Genomic DNA, 17,053 nt, shown 5'->3' with positions numbered 1-17,053 from the left:
CCTCAAATTTTTCCTGACAGCTGCCTGTTAAACTTCTGACCTGTTAGTAAAAATCTGCACACCATCTACCAAAGGGATACACACATGATTGCAAACTTCTGTTCTAAGGACATTAAATAAATTATTTCTTTAAGATCATATGGCAGATCTACAATTAATTAAACCCACCATGATATTACGGCAAAATAATTTAGCTTTTCTAAAAAGGTAAATGTAATTTGCCGATCTGGTATTTGGAAGAATGCTTTGCCCAAAATCAATTCCTTTAGTTTCTAGAGAATAGAAACTAGAGGCAATCTCATTTTAATTATATCTCTTTATTGCTAACAAAGGAATGATTTATGCAATTAAATTAACTGGCTAGAAAATTATTCTCAGCTGGGCTGTCCTAATTCTTTGCTTTCTGAATTGCAGGCTCTTATACTTTCCTATGTAGATTAATTTTTCTGATATGCAAACAATGCCTCCTGTGTGCGTCTTTTCCTTTTTTTTTTAATTCAAAAGTCTCCTTTTCTTCTTGCCAATGACATGAGTAATATTTGTTGAACTGTTGGGCTTTGACTAGTTTTTTTTCTTTTTAATGTTGAAAAGATGAAAAAGATCTTTTTTTCCCAGTCTCATTATTCCAGAACAGAGCAAGAGTTGAGGGTTTCTTATCGGTGGTACTGGAACAGCAGCAGGAACATGGAAAAATTGGAAAAATGTCACACGCTGCAAAATTTGAAAGCAGTTTCAGCAGCTCCAAAAGTTGTAAATTAGCAAATGCTTTTAGGGTCATCTTTCCTCACTGCTTCCCTCTGTCTCTGCCTTCTCTACACCTCTCTACCCACATCCTAGTCCCTCTCTGTCTGTCCCCATTATTTTTTACAAAATGCAACCAGGTAAATAATGCATTACAATATCAGCAGTCACAAGTCAACATTTATAGAGTGACCTCAGTGAGCAGAACACTGAATGAGATTGGGTGGGAGTCAGGGTTACAAAAAAATTCAAACACACTCCTCTGTCCGTAAATAATTGATGATACAGGAGTCAATTTTTGGTACACATTCTTATGAAACAAGATTCATTTCTGTATTCATGAATTCAAGATAGAATGATGACATTATTTGGGGACTGACAGCATTATTTAGGGCCTAAATTAATTTGGGTTATTTTCAAATATTCTATATATGTTGTTACTCATTCTTTTTAAGATAGGATGAGGCAAGGAGCTGCAAAATAAGCAGGCTGGTAAATGTTAAGACAATGTTAAGAAAATGACAGTAAGAGATCAGGTGTACTTTTCTTTTCAAAATTGAAAATAGTAGCATGCTTCTCTGTGCATTCACCTTTACTTACTAGTCCAGGAATGGCAACCTTCCTTTGTAAAGGGCCAGATAGCAAATATATTTGGACTTATGGTCCATATGGTTTCTCTCATAGCTACTGAACTCTGCTGTTATAGCAGGATAGCAGCCACAGACAAAATGTAAGCAAATGATCATAGCTGCGTTTCAATAAAGCTTTATTTAAAAAGTAGATAGTGGGCTAGTTTGACACATGGGCTGTGGTTTGCAAACACCTGCACTAGCCCCTAGCAACTGCTTTTTGCTTTGTCTGAGGAAAAAAGCCCTATCTATTTCAAAAATCAAAATCAGCAGGGCACAGTGGCTCACACCTGTAATCCTGGCACTTTGGGAGGCTGAGGCAGGAGGATCACTTGAGCGCAAGAATTTGAGAACAGCCTGGGCAATATAGTGAGACACTGTCTCTACAAAGAAAAAAAAAAAAGGTGGATGTGGTTGCACATGCCTATAGTCCCAGCTGCTCAGGAGGCTGTGGGAGGATTGCTTCAGCCCAAGAGGTCCAGGCTGAAGTGAGCTGTGATTGTGCCATTGCACTCCAGCATGAGTGACAGAGCAAGACCTTGTCTCAAAAAAATAAAAAATAAAAAAGCATTAAGTGGGCCCTAATATGTACAAGGCACGGTGCTAGGCCCTCAATCATGAATAACAGACAGTTTGCCTTCCAGAACCTCACGCTCTAGTAGATTAAACTTTTTAATGATTTAATGGTTTTCATGCATTAAACAGTTAATATTCAGTGGAATAAGTATTATGAGGAAAGTTGGGATTTTTTGTTTTTAAGTGCTGTGGGAGAAGAAAGAAAAAAGACAAACCACAAATAGAAGATATTTGCAAAGCATACAGCTGATAAAGGATAGTATCCAGAATTTAAAAATATATATCTTTGAAAGCAGTAAGGAAAAAAATAAGCAACCCAGTAGAAAAATGATCAAAAAATAAATAAATAAAAGGGGCAATTCACCAATGAGGAAATGTAAATAGCCAATAAACATATAAAAAGATGTTTACCCTCACTAGTAAACAAACAAAAAGGAAACCTGCAGAGCAGTATCATTTCACATCCATCACATTGGCAAATATTAAGAAGCCTGTAGTCCCAGCTACTCGGGAGGCTGAGGCAGGAGAATGGCGTGCACCCAGGAGGCAGAGCTTTCAGTGAGCTGAGATCCGGCCACTGCACTCCAGCCTGGGCGACAGAGCGAGACTCCGTCTCAAAAAAAAAAAAAAAAAGAAGTCTGATTATTCCAGTGATGACAAAGATAGGAAGTAGCTTAGTGCTGCTAATGTAAAATTTGGCAGACTACTTTGGGGACCCCGTAATTCTACTCTTTGTTATATATCTCAAACTTTACCATGTATGTGCAAAAATAAAAATAAATGTTAACAAATTTTCATAGTGCACAGCATGTTTATAATAGCAAGAAAAAAAAGATAAAAAGCAACCTAAATATCTTTCAAGAGGAGTATGTGGCATAGCCATGCACTGAAATACCATTCAGAAGTAAAAAATGACACAGGATGAGCTACACATATAAAAGGAAAATTGGTCACAAATATAATGCTTATTTATTCAAGAAATACTTGAGTTCCTCCTATATGTCAGCCACTTTTCTAGGTTCTCTGGATATAGCAGTGAACAAAACAAAGTCCTCACTCTTAACTTGCTCCCATTGAGCAAAAACAGCAAGTTGTAGAATGTATAAAGCAAATCATTCAAAGTTTAAAACATGCAAACAATACTATATATGGGTAGAGTTACTTCACAGTGTCAGTAAAATTCTAAAAAAAATTCATGGGAATAATAAATTTATATTTCAGGATACTGGTTACCTGAGAGCAGTGAAGGGGCTTGTAATTGTGGAGGGCTATAGAAAGGGCTTCTGTTGCAATGCTAATGCTTTCTTTAAGTTAGGTAATAGCACATTTATCATTATTTATAATTTATCATTATTCAAAATGTGGTAGTCTTGTATAATTCTGGAATAATTCTGGAATATACCTATCTTAAAAGAAAACAGAAATGTTTTCAAATCCATTCGTTATGTAAAGGTTTTGATTATTAAATGTTTCAATCAATTTTTTTAAAAAATTCAAAATTAACAGTCCCTTTGACATTCTGAAGATTTACTTCCAGAATAGGAATATTTGACTAGCTAATGACAGATAAAGTACATAATGGAGTTTTTATTCCATTGAAAACAGTGTTGGTTATTGTGGCTTGGTAGAGTATCAACTGATGTGTAGACTTCACTTCTGCTGTATCTGAATTTCTGGACTGAGACCCCAGGTCAGATGTCTATCATTTCTTAGAAATTTCCTTTTAACCAGGAAAAAAAAGGATAGGGACACCTCAGGGAAAATAAAAATGAGGAATAATTTTAGCTAGAAGAGTTAGGGAAAACGTCACAATGGGCAATTAAAGGTCTGAACCTTAATTTCTAACCCTCTTTCACTACAGCAATGATACCTGCAAAAGAGTTAACTTTCCTCCCAAAAGTGACTGCCGATCACCTATTATGAAGACTTTCAGGCAACACGCCCCCCCGGGGTTGATGGAAGCAGGGCTGACTTGGAAGGCCTAGCTTATCCTGCAGTCACTTTTGGGAGGAAAGTTAACTCTTTTGGACGTAGTTTTTACCTGTCAAATCACTGGAACTAATGTAAAATAGACTGGTCTTGAGTCCTCAAAAAAAATTGCAATGAACAGACATACATAGTGCAAGGAAGTTGGTGGTAAATCTCAGACTGCTACAATAGAAATGACAGTGAGAAAAGATTCATGTTTGTCTTTCTTACATAGGAGTCTGAGCAAAAGAGCTAAATTGGTCTTCCCCAAATTTTCAGATTAAATCTCTAGAATTGCACCTGGCTTGTAGAGTTTAGGATATGGGTCCCTGAATTCTGGAAAAGTGGCTAATAAATGTCTGATTTCTTTTATTAAAAGTTGGAAGAAGGTCAGATCCTATTTGGAAGCAAGCAACTCATGATATTGTTCTAATATATGTTGAACTCAATGAGGAAACATTTGATGAAAAAAATATAGGTCCAGTTTAAAGAAGACTTGAATGCCAACTAAGTAGTTCAGACTTGAACTAATGAGGTCATTGGCAGTCATTTTAGGTTTTTGGGCAAGTGAATCAACTGGTTGCCACTAAGAACCTATTTGAGCCAAAGTTTCCCATCTGTTTCACAGGAGATAATGAGTGCCTCATCTACTAAGTCGTGCTGTGATCACATTAGGCAAGTGTAACGTTCCAGTCAAGAAAAAGGTACATTGTAAGAGATGCACTAGCGTATTGAGAAGATATATTCAGCAGTGTGAGTAGACCAGTCAAAGGAATAATTCCCTAATTTTATATTACCTTAAAACATTGTCTACATGCTGGTGGTAAGGGTATAGAAGTCCCAGTCTCCAGTACAGGGACTGGGGAGTGTGGTAGCCAACTCTACAAGGTGGCTCCCAAAGAGCTCTGCCTCTTGGTATTTATGCTTTTATGAAGTTCCCCAAAACATACACATTGTACCATAGTTGGTCTATGTGAAGAGTAGAACATGGCAGAAGTGATGGTATGTCATTCCCAAGATTAGGTTATAAAAGACATTGTGTCTTCCATCTTGGTTGCTCGCTCTCTCTCTCTCTCTCTGTCTCTCTCTCTCTGCTATCTCCATCTGCAATCATTTGCTTTGGGGAAAGCCAGCTACCATATCAAATAGCTGTTTGAAGCCTGTATGGTGAGGAATTGAGGTCCTTTGCCAAAAGTCATTGGATTGAGCCATCTCGGAAGCAGATCTTCTATCCCTAACCAACACTTCAGATGACTGCAGCCCTGAAGGCCAGATTAACTGCAACCTCATGAAAGTACCTAAGCCAGGACTAGCCAGCCAAGCTACTTCTATATTCCTTGACCCTCAGAAATTGTATGAGATAATAAACTTTTTGTTTTAAGCTACTAAGAGTTGGAGTAATTTGTTACATAGCAATAGATACAGGGATTTTGGCCAAAAGAAAGACTAATAATACCTGAATGAAGAGAGAGTCATTAAAAGTTTACTTTGTCCATGGATAATTCTTGAGAGCAGGAATTCTCTTTTTCACCTTGGCTTTTTCCAACACACTCAGATTGGGCCTGTGTGTAGTGCACTCTTAGTACATATCTATTGAGTTATTGAGGGAAGAAGACCAGCTCTAAATACCGTGAAAGTAAAAGAGGCCTAACCATGAGTATAAGAGGAGGGTTGGGCCAAATAGGAGCTTCATGTAGAGCGCATGTCCAGAGAGATCAACCATCCTGGTTTGCCCTGAATGAAGGGTTGCCTTAAATGTGGGTTACTTAGTGCTAAAACTGGGATAGTCCTTAAATGTGGGTTATTTAGTGCTAAAACTGGGATAGTAAGAGGACAAAAGGAACTCATCTAAGAAAAACAGAGAGAGTTCAAGGGATACACTAACAAAAGACAGCCTATTATTTCTTTGAATATGGTAGGGTTTCTTCATGCATTTGTTCAGCACATATTATTTTGATTCTATTACGTGCTAAGTTCTGTAGGTACAAAATGAATTATAATCTCTGGCTTGAAAGAGCACGGATATAGAGTTGTCCTGATTATATAAGAATAAATTTGCCCTCCCTGCTAAAATGCAATTCCTCTCTAAAAACTTTTGAGAAGATATTGTTTCTGTAACTCTCTTTTTCCTACAAATCTAGTTTTAAATGATGGTTGTAAATTTCTCAGTACTTTGAGTCCTTTCTCCTTTGACGGGTGATACAACTGCTAGCAAAAAATGAACATTAGTATTCTAATGGGTGCCATGTGATTTTTTTTCTTCCGGGTAGAGTCTATCTCTTTCAAACAGTAAAAGCTCACATAACACCTGTTGCAGTCATTTTTGTCGCTTTAATTTCTTTGGTTTTACTAGCAAAAATGGCCATTTCCAAAGAGTGCCAAGTAGTTTACATTTATTATCTGATTTAGTCCTTACAACAGTCTTGTGAAGTAAAGACTACTAAACTCCTCAATTTGAAAATAAGGAGCCTAAGCCTCAATGCCATTTTGTTTCATGCCCCAGTTTACAAAGCTGGTAAGTTGCAAACATGGAATTCAAATGTTTCTCTCTCAAAAATCCACATTCTGAACCATTGTACTAAATACCTCCACATAATAATTGCTAACATATGTAACGTGCTTGACCATGCACTGGGTGCTGTGCCAAGCATTTTACATCTCTCATCACCTCAGTCTTGAAGGGTAGAGAACTTGGTGATGTAAAGGTAGAATCAATGACGAGAAGCAGGAAGGCTATTCAAAGTGTGGTTTGTGGTCCAGCAACCTCAGCGTCTCCTAGGAGATTTTTAGAAATGCAGGATTACAGGCTCCACTCCAACTTACTGAATCAGACTCTTTATTTTAACAGGATTTCCAGGTGACTTGTAAGCATATGAAAGTGTAAGAAGTATTGCTATGGAAGACCTGTGAAGAATCTGACCCCAGTTGCGGTTAGACTTCTCTAATGCAGTGCTTCTCTAAATGTTGATCCCTGAACCAACAGCATCAGTTTCACCTGGGAACTTCATTGAAATGCAAATTATAGAGTCCCACCCTAGACCTACAGAATCAGAAACTCTGGGGCAATAATCCGTTTTACTCCTCCAGGTGATTCTGATAAATCCTGAGGTTTGAAAATCCTCTTTCTAATGTCCTGCAATCCTTACACCTATGCTCAAACAGAAAAGAGGAGTTAGCAGTGACACCCAGTGGAGCCAAGCGAAATTTGCAACTTTTAAAAATGAGCATACCTGGTTCTTTTTTACCCTGGTAGGATAAAACTGTCATGATCCTTGTTCTTTGCACTAAAAATACAAGGCTGACTTCTTTTCCTGAAAACTCCTTGCTTTAGGGTCTCATTCCCATTTTGTATATGTAGATATATTCTTTCATTCAGCAAATATTCATTCACCACTAACTAGGTATAAAGAATTATGGCAGAAGTAGTGCAGAAGATATAAACCATATCAAATTGGCCCCAGAGCAGTCTAACAGCATCACCTACCATTTGAGTGTCTGAGGTGTGGCAGGCACTTTGCTAATTGTTTTCCAGAATTCACTCAGTGTTTTCACGCTTGAGATATACATTTGACCATTGAACAACATGGGGTCGAACTTCACAGGACCATTTATATGTGGATCTTTTTCAATAAAAGTTACTCCTAGATTGCCTGCCTCCCCTTTCACCCTATCCACCTCTTCTGCCTCCCCTGAAACAGCCATACCAACCCCTCATCTTCCTCCTCTTCCTCAGCCTACTCAACATGAAGACGAGGATGAAGACCTTTGTGATGATCCAGTTCCACTTAATAGTAAATGTATTTTCTCTTCCTTATAATTTTTTAACATTTTCAGTTCTCAGCTTTATTGTAAGAATACACTATATGATACATATAACATATGGAATATGTGTTACTTGACTGTTTACATTATTGGTAAGTCAACAGTAGGCTTTTAGTAATTTTCGGGGAAGTCAAGAGTTATACGTGGATTTCCACTGTGAGGAGGGTTGGTGCCCCCATCAGTCACATTGTTCGGCACTCAACTGTATTTGTTATTCCCGTATTTGTTATACTAGAAGTAGTGTGAGGACTTATTCTAGTTTATGCTGTTAGTCACACAGCAGTTCTTAAAATAATCTCCAAGGATTATTCTTATTAGAATCATTTAGAATGTTTGTTTCATATGTAGAACCCCAGAAACCCACCAAATCAAATCTCTCGGGGGTGTGGCATATTTAGCAAGTTTCCCAGGAAAATTTTACACACACTACAGTTTGAGAACTGCCATACCACACTATATGGTCTCCATCAAAATATTGTGCTTTAAAGTATTATGCGTTAGCATCAAAGATTTGTAGAGCAGTGAGGAGAGATTATCAAGTTTGTATTTTAGAAAGTTCTATGTCATGGCAGTAAGAATGGATTAGAGGTTGGTGGTGGTAGGAACTTACTTTATAGGATTACCAGAAGAAAAGAATGTTACACTGAGAATCCCAGGTGATATTCTAGTTTCATTTCCTAAGAGACTTGCTTGTTGTATGAAATCTCAAATTCTTGTCTCAGAAAAATTCAATTTTAAGAGTTACACGGAATCTGAACTAGAAATCCTGAACCAATTACTAAGAGGATGATTTAGACCAAAAAAAAAAAATATATATATATATATATACACACACACACGCACGTAATCTTTAAAAGATTACATATGTGTATCTTTAAAAGATTATATATATATAATCTTTTATATATATATTTAGTTATATATATTTAGTTATATATATATAAAAATAAAGAGAGAGAGAGAGAGAGAGATGTAGTCTCACTCTGTAGCCCAGGCTGGAGTGCAGTGGCATGATCTCGGCTCACTGCAACCTCTGCCTCCCGGGTTCATACGATTCTCCTGCCTCAGCCTCCCGAGTAGCTGGGACTACAGACGCATGCCACCATGCCTAGCTAATTTTTTGTATTTTTAGTAGAGACGGGGTTTCACCATGTTAGCCAGGATGGTCTCGATCTCCTGACCTCATGATCCACCCGCCTCGGCCTCCCAAAGTGCTGGGATTACAGGCATGAGCCACCGCACCTGGCCAAACTAATTTTTAAAAGATAATAAACATAAGGTCAGAATTGGAGCCTTGAGATGAGTCATCCTTTTAGCAAAATTTTAAAATAATCTTAGGATATGATTTAGAACCTATTTCAACTTTAAACAGACTATCTCTAAATTCTGACACTTTTGTTTTTTGCATTGTTACTATAATTTAAAAAATTTTCAGTTTTTAAGTTTCAAATCTTAAAATCCACAGCTATCTAGCATTGGTTATGCAAGTTATGTTATGCCCCCTGGTGGCAATATGGAGAGAAAGATGAGAAGCATATTTCAATCAAAGGGAGAGAGAGTGCCAACTTAATTCAAGTAAGTGGCAGGCCCAGAATTTGAAATGGAATTTCGTATAAAACTTTTCTGGTCTTACTAAAAATAGGAAACATCCCGTTAAACTAAAATCAGATGTATTAACTTCAGCCTGCAAGGTGCATATTTCAATTTCCCTTGCTTTGTCATAAAATGGATTAGCTCCTTGAAATATGTCAGTTGAACTTGAAATTAAATATTTGCTCTACATATAGCTAAGTACCTGAACTCATAAATGATAACTAAAGTCTGTGTCTGCACAGTATTTCCTTTAAGATCAGGCTTCACCACATGCCACATACCATGAGGCCACTTGCTTCTGCAGAGTATTGATTTTCCCACATTAATAAACTTTAAAAGATTACATGGTCCAAGTAGTCATTTTCAAGAAGGTGCTGGGGAAAATCCTAAATTTACTCAGTTATTCTTTAGTCAAAACAGCCAAATGTGGATTATACTGAAGACCTCTTAAATAAGGCTTTTTACCTCTTTGGGGGCAAAAATAGGAAGTGAAAATATCAAACTGCTGAAACATATGTCGTTACTCGGCATAAAAATATGCCTAAAAGATAACGTTTCTTGCTGGGATAAGATACACCTGGCCTCAAGGTTATATGCTTTGGTCATAGGAGAGAGATGGCTATGCCTTAAGTAAACATTTAAGTGACTACCAGGTGCTTGGTTCCATGCTAGAGGAGAAATACTAAAACAGATGAGTCACTGACCTTAAAAAACCCTGAAGTCCAGCAAGGTGTAACATGTGTAAAAAGAATACAATACAATGATACAAATTACAGTAAAAATAAAAGTAAAAAGGAAAAGCTGACAGTTAAAAAAGTATTAGATTTGGCCAGGCACGGTGGCTCATGCCTGTAATCCCAGCACTTTGGGAGGCCAAGGCAGGTGAATCACTTGAAGTCAGGAGTTCAAGTCCAGCCTGGCCAACATGGCAAAACCCTGTCTCTACGAGAAATACAAAAATAAGCTGGGTGGGATGGCGTGTGCCTGTAGTCCCAGCTACTCGGGAGGCTGAGGCACGAAAATCATTTGAACCTAGAAGGCAAAGGTTGCAGTGAGCCGAGATTGTGCCACTGCACTCCAGCCTGGGCGACAGAGCAAGACCCTATCTCTCTCACACACACACACACACAAGTCTTAGACTTGAAAAACAAGTATTTTCCAGTTGAACAAAGGAAAGACATTATAAACTATGGCAAAAAAAAAAAAAAAAAAAAAAAAACACGTGTAAACACATTAAGGGTGAAGTACTGTGAATGCCAAATAGCTCAGTATTGCTCAAGGACAAAGTTCAAGTGAGAAGTGACAAGAGAAAAGGTGAGAAAGTCTAGATTATGAAGAGTTTTCAAATTCCTGCAGGTTTACTTTATCCTATAAGGGAATGCTCCTAAGCAAAATAATTATCGTTCTGTTTATTAAGCAGTTAGGTCCAGAAAACTTAATAAGCATTTATGTCCTAACAATGTTTTAAAATAAAACACAAACTGAAAGAATATTTTTATTATTTTTACTCTTAACCAGTTACTAATTGGGTATCTGTGCCCATTGGGCACCTTACTACTACTCAAACCTTGGAATCAGACTGAACATCGTTATCTTCATTTCCTATTCTATGATTTTCATGTGATACTTGCTTACCTCCTCAAATTCCAAACCCAGCTCCACAAAGATATTGTGTCCAGAATTGTTGGGTTCCTGGTCTCACTGACTTCAAGAATGAAGCCACGGACCCTCACGGTGAGTGTTATAGTTCTTAAAGATGGTGTGTCCAGAGTTTGTTCCTTCAGACGTTCAGATGTGTCTGGAGCTTCTTCCTTCTGGTGGGTTCGTGGTCTCGCTGTCAGGAGTGAAGCTGCAGACCTTCGTGGTGAGTGTTACAGCTGTAAAAGGCAGCGCGTCTGGAGTTGTTCGTTCTTCCCGGTGGGTTTGTGGTCTCGCCGGCTTCAGAAGTGAAGTTGCAGACCTTCCCCGTAAGTGTTACAACTCATAAAACCAGCGTGGACCCAAAGAGTGAACGGCAACAAGAGTTATTGCAAACAGCAAAAAAACAAAGCTTCCACAGAGCAGAAAGAGACCCCAGGAGCTTGCTGCTGCGGGGCTCGGGCAGCCTGCTTTTATTCCCTTATCTGACTCCACCCACATCCTGCTGATTGGTCTATTTTACAGAGAGCTGATTGGTCCATTTTGACAGAGTGCTGATTGGTGCGTTTACAATCCTTGAGCTAGATACAGAGTGCTAGAGGGAAAAGTTCTCCAAGTCCTCACTAGGTTAGTTAGACACAGAGCTAGATACAGAGTACCAATTGGTGTATTCACAAACCCTGAGCCAGACACAGAGTGCTGATTGGTGTATTTACAAACCCTGAGCTAGACACAGAGTGCTGATTGGTGCACATACAATCCTCCGGCTAGATATAAAAGTTCTCAAAGTCCCCAGTCGGTTCAGGAGCCCAGCTGGCTTCACCCAGTGGATCCTGCGCCAGGGCTGCAGGTGGAGCTTCCCGCCAGTCCGGAGCTGCACCTGCACTCCTCAGCCCTTGGGCTGTGGATGGGACCGGGCGCCACAGAGCAGGGAGCCGCGCCCTTCTGGGGGAGGCTCAGGCCGCGTGGGACCCCACCGCAGGGGGAGGAGCTCAGACATGGTGGGCTGCAGGTCCCGAGCCCTGCCCCGCCCGGAGGCAGCTAAGGCCCAGCGAGAATTTGAGTAATTTGAGTGCGGCGCCGGCGGGCGGCACTGCTGGGGGACCCGGTGCAACCTCCGCAGCTGCTGGCCAGGGTGCTAAGCCCCTCACTGCCCCGGGCCGGCGGCGCCAGCCGGCCGCTCCATGTGCCTGGCCCGCCGAGCCAGCGCCCGCACACGCCGGAACTCGCACGGGCCCGCGAGCGCTGTGTGCAGCCCTGGTTCAGACGCAGGCCTCTCCCTCCACAGCTCCCCACAAGCAGAGGAAGGCAGCTTCGCCCTCAGCCAGCCCAGAGAGGGACTCCCAGGGTGCCATGGCAGGCTGAAGGGCTCCTCAAGCACCGCCAGAGTGGACGCGGAGGCCGAGGAGGCGCTGAGAGGGCTGCTAGCACATTGTCACCTCTCAATATGATGTCATTGAAAGAAATGTAGCATGCTTTAACATTGTAATTCTGAATGACCTTGAACTAGTAGTTTGTGACGGCGTCCCACAAATATCAAATATGTTGTTTCCTTTGGAAATTTAAAATATTCCATGATTCCCCTGTGAGTTCACTAATGTACCCTGGCAGGACAATTTGAAAAGCTAAAAAACTGCACGGATCACAGACACTATCTAATTTGCATGATAGAATACTCGAATGCCTTTATAGAAATGGGTTGGAGACTGGGAGCCTGGTAAGATTATTGCCAGTACAGTAATGACGAGGATGCAACTTGCAACATAAGCAAAGGAGATGTGAAATGGAGATTTGGGTACATTAATCTGTAGTTCTTGCTAACTAAATGGATATAAGGGAGTGAGGTGTAGTAGCATAAGAAAGTGGATGAGTCCCTTTCCCAACATGGCACAAGTGTAGCTAGTGATACTAGTAACCATAATATGTTTTTAAATATTTGATAATCATATTTGAATCTAATTGGTTTCCCTTTTTATCCTGTATTTTATATCATGCATTAAACCCATTATTCTGAAAGGGTCCATTATTAAGCTTCATCAGAATGCCAATAAGTTAAATACACCTACTGGCCATTGGATATACAAGTCTGAAAATCAGGAGATATGATAAAAGAAACATAAATGTAGTTAAGTTTACAGGTGTTTAACTTGTGCTGGAAGCTGTGGGTATAGATAAAAATTTTCAAGGAGGAATATAGAGGTTACAATAAGGAGAGGCAAGGGTGGAAGCACACAGAACAGAAACACAAGAGGTGAAAACAGAATGAGGCTCTAGGGTGGAAAAATTAACAGGGAATTAAGAGAACCAACAGAGAGGTGTTACTGAGACAAAATGAAAAAAGCACTGGATAGGTAGAATTTGAGGAAAGCTTAAAAAGTATGCATGAAATTTTGGTAACTAGGAATTTTTTGGTGACCTTAGAAAGTTCAGAAGATTAGCATGGATAGAAATAACATTTCTGTGATGAACAAGGAATGAAACTAATTCACAAGTATAGATTAGGTTTTCTAGAAATCTGGTTGTGAAAAAAGGTGCAGTAGTTAAAGGTGGAGATAGGTCCAAGGGGTCAAACTTTTTAAAATACAAGAGATATTTGGTGATGTTTATACCTGTTACCTTGCCTTAGAGGCAGCCCTTTCTCTGAAGGAAAACTCATGAATATTTAAAGAGAAGCTAGGAAGGGAAAAGGCAATAGCTCAATTTTGTATCCCCATCTGTTCTTCCCCGCACACCCAGTTTTTGCTGCTCCTTCCATTCCAGGGCTTTCCCTTTCATTGAAAGCCTGGTCACTCCCTAAAATAACATTTTATTATCTCTGACAAAGGAAAGTACCTAGAGCTTCCATGACCTTAAATACTAATAGATAAGAGCTATCGAGTGTTTACCATGTGCCAGGCACTGTTTTAGTCACTTTACACATATTAACTCGTTTTTCTTGAAAAAAATGCCAGTCGCATCAATGAAGAAATTGACTACTAAACTCAAACTTTCTCTTTCAATTAACTACCTTGGAAAGTGTGGTACATTGAAACATTCTAGACTTCAATATCATACAGAGTAGAGTTCAAATTTTGCTTCAGCTATCTGATCTTTTAGGACCTTTATAATTACTTTATCTATGTAGTAATAAAAATATCTACTTAAGCAAAAAAATTGCTTAAGTAAGAATCAAATGATATCTCAACCACAATGCTGAGGGCAGTCTGGACTCAATAATGCCACAACTCTCTATGTCAATAAACAAAACAACAGCCATTACAGTAACAGAAAACATATATATATATATATATATATATTTCAAAGGTAACTAGTTTTGTTTTACTCAAACTATTTACAACAAAGGGCAGAGTAGAGACATGAATGGCTGCACAAGTTATTTTAATTATAAATAAAAGCCTACATTAAATTCATCTTATTAACTACTTATGAGAGTGTATAAAAACTGATGAAACCAACATTTTTTGGTACTTCTGTTACTTCCATTCGCTTCAACTTAACTATTCTTTCTAAATAGAAAATTAAAAGATGGCAAGCCATTTGTAAAAAGACATGTAATTTTGTTAATCAGGTTGACATTTTGAACATCTTCCTCTTCAGTTCAGCTGTCTTCTCATCTATCTTAGCATAAGAGTCCTCTGCTGCCTTTTCAATACCGTCGTGGTATTTCTCCAAAGCAGTTTTCAAGTTTAGAAATATTTCCTAGGTAGAAAATGAAACAGAATAATAATTATTCCATGCAACAACCTAAACTACAAATGAGTTATAAGAATTCCAAGTTTATTCATATTTATTAATATTTTAAAGCCTAAACTCTTATGCACACACATACAAATGTGCATGTCCATGTCTGCTTTTATTAAAAATTCATTCTGTAAGCTGTACAAACACATCAAAAAAGTTTGCTACTTAAAGAACAAAGGAGAGACGTGAGACAAATGGTTAGGATTATAATATATTAAGAACAAACATATTTATAATTATCAAGGAAAAATTTACTTTAGAGCTTTCCATGTTAAACATGGAAAATAACTACATTACTGTAGATAACTATACTCTCTGCATTTGACCCTGATTATCATTTAAAAGGTATGCAAACAGATTTAATAAGCAATCTATAAGACTGAAAAATATATTAATACCTTTTAGAGTTGTTTGAATAAACTGATCAGATAGTTCAAGCCTATATGTATGTGCTAAGAATTTTAAAAAATAAAAAAACAATTTTTATAGATTAAATAAGAAGCAAATTAGCCTGTACACATTTTCTTCCATTTCATACTTGTCAAATATAATATTGATCCTCCTTTCATTATTTCTTAGACAAAACAATTCTCAAACTATAATATACATAATACCACAAGAAATTGGTATTTTACAAGGTTATAGGATGTGTTTTGCCACTGAAATAAAATAGCCATCTTTTTCCAATGGGGGAAGAAAAGCAGTATATGAATACAATGTTCTCAATTTTAAGTGTCTTTCCCACTAAATTTTTCTTAAGCCTATAATTTTGGCTACTATTTATCTTAGTTTAAATTCTAGCAGAGATACTATCTGAATAAATTACATAGATTATAATTTGATATAGTATAAATTCAGTGTTCCAAAAAAGAACACTATTTCCAGCAACTCTGCCACCTATGCAAGTTTGAGAGCTATTACTACAGATTAAGTGAATGTAAATATATGCTTAAGACTAAACATTCTCCAAAAATCCAAACATAGTTATTAAATCCTAACACAAAAATCGAAGAGTGTGTTTATATTTCTGAGATCTAAGCAGGTATCAAATTACTACAACTATGATAGAATATGAACCAATAGGAAAATAAATCAAAATTTTTGAAGGCTTTATTTCTTAAATCTTGTAGGAAAAATAAGGTGAATTAGTTGCTAGCTTGTGTGAATGCCATTATAAAAAAAAAAAAAGCACATTCAGCAGCTATAAATCAATTTAATTTTCTAGTTCTATATGAGTATATGTTTATTCATTCCAAAAAAGAAAGCTGAATAAATTTGGTAGAAAGATATTACTTATGAGAAACTATCAAAAAACTAAGTGTGACTAAATTAAGATACACAATCTGTACGTATCTGAACCAACCATTTCAAAATACCCAAAGGAATACTTTCCTTCTGAGAACAAATAACACTCTCAAGGAGGAGCAAAATCCTGCTGGTAGAGCCACAAGTGAATGAAACATTAAGGCCCAATTCCAGTGGCACAGGCGCAGAGACAAAAACATCTGAAGTTCTAAGCCAACCCTCACAAGATGTTTAATGGTGACAGATCGTATCCCTGACAAATACTATGTATTTCAGCATTTTCAATTAAATTCTATATCCAAGTGGAATTTTATAATATTAATCCACCCTAATTCACATATAATAAGTCTTACTGTGATGGCCTCATTGAAGCTAAATATTTTTAAACTCAAAGGCTAGTTCTGTGCTGTCGAATATAGCAACCAGTAGACATATGTGGCTACTTAAATTTAATAAAATTTAATCAAATGAAATTAAAAATTCAGTTCCTCAGTTGCACCAGCCACACGTCAAGGACTCAACAGCCACATATGCCTACTGGCTACAGTATTGAGCAATACAGAAGAACATTCTCATTACAGCAGAAAGTTCTGTTGGACAGTGTCAGTCTAGATAACTATCTCACTTTTCAAATCAGAAATATTTAAGACTATACACTATCCATGGAGTCTTATAGCCAGTGTAGCCATTTATCACATATGTATAAATTAACCCAATATATTATTGGGTACTTTGTATAAGTAGCACTGTAAATAGTACAATAGTACAATGAAAGACGCCAGTTATGCTTTCTTTCCTAAATGAACATACAACCAGAACAGACTGGATATTGAGCACCTGAAATATAGCTAGTGCAAATAAAGAACAAAAACTTTTTATTTTATTTCATTGTAATTAATTTAAATGTAAATGTAAATAGCCACATATTACTAATAGCTGTCCACTGGACAGCACAGATCCAGATTATTTGAAATAGACTGAGAGTGCTATAGTATTTGAGAGAGGAGAGAAAGATACTTCAAAGAAATAAAAGAAAGTTA

General features: G+C 37.7%; 1 protein-coding gene and 1 long non-coding RNA gene across 4 annotated transcripts in view; both read right to left on the bottom strand.

Annotated features, from left to right (window-relative positions):
• LOC105492947 (uncharacterized) overlaps window positions 1-12,631 on the bottom strand; it is a 43,613-nt gene extending 30,982 nt beyond the window's left edge. Inside the window, exon 1 of the long non-coding RNA XR_011608442.1 lies at window positions 10,965-12,631. This is a non-coding gene — a long non-coding RNA (uncharacterized lncRNA). The remainder of the gene's footprint in view (window positions 1-10,964) is intronic.
• Window positions 12,632-14,500: 1,869 nt separating this feature from the next.
• LOC105492945 (NUF2 component of NDC80 kinetochore complex) overlaps window positions 14,501-17,053 on the bottom strand; it is a 33,305-nt gene continuing 30,752 nt past the window's right edge. For all 3 annotated transcript variants that reach the window (XM_011760335.3, XM_011760337.3, XM_011760336.2), the window contains one exon: window positions 14,501-14,666. In XM_011760335.3, coding sequence (XP_011758637.2) covers window positions 14,532-14,666 — 135 coding nt within the window. In that variant the 3' untranslated portion in view covers window positions 14,501-14,531. The remainder of the gene's footprint in view (window positions 14,667-17,053) is intronic.

Source organism: Macaca nemestrina, chromosome 1 (assembly GCF_043159975.1).
Source record: "Macaca nemestrina isolate mMacNem1 chromosome 1, mMacNem.hap1, whole genome shotgun sequence".
Lineage (NCBI taxonomy): Eukaryota > Metazoa > Chordata > Mammalia > Primates > Cercopithecidae > Macaca > Macaca nemestrina.
This window is presented reverse-complemented; position numbering and strand designations above follow the sequence as displayed.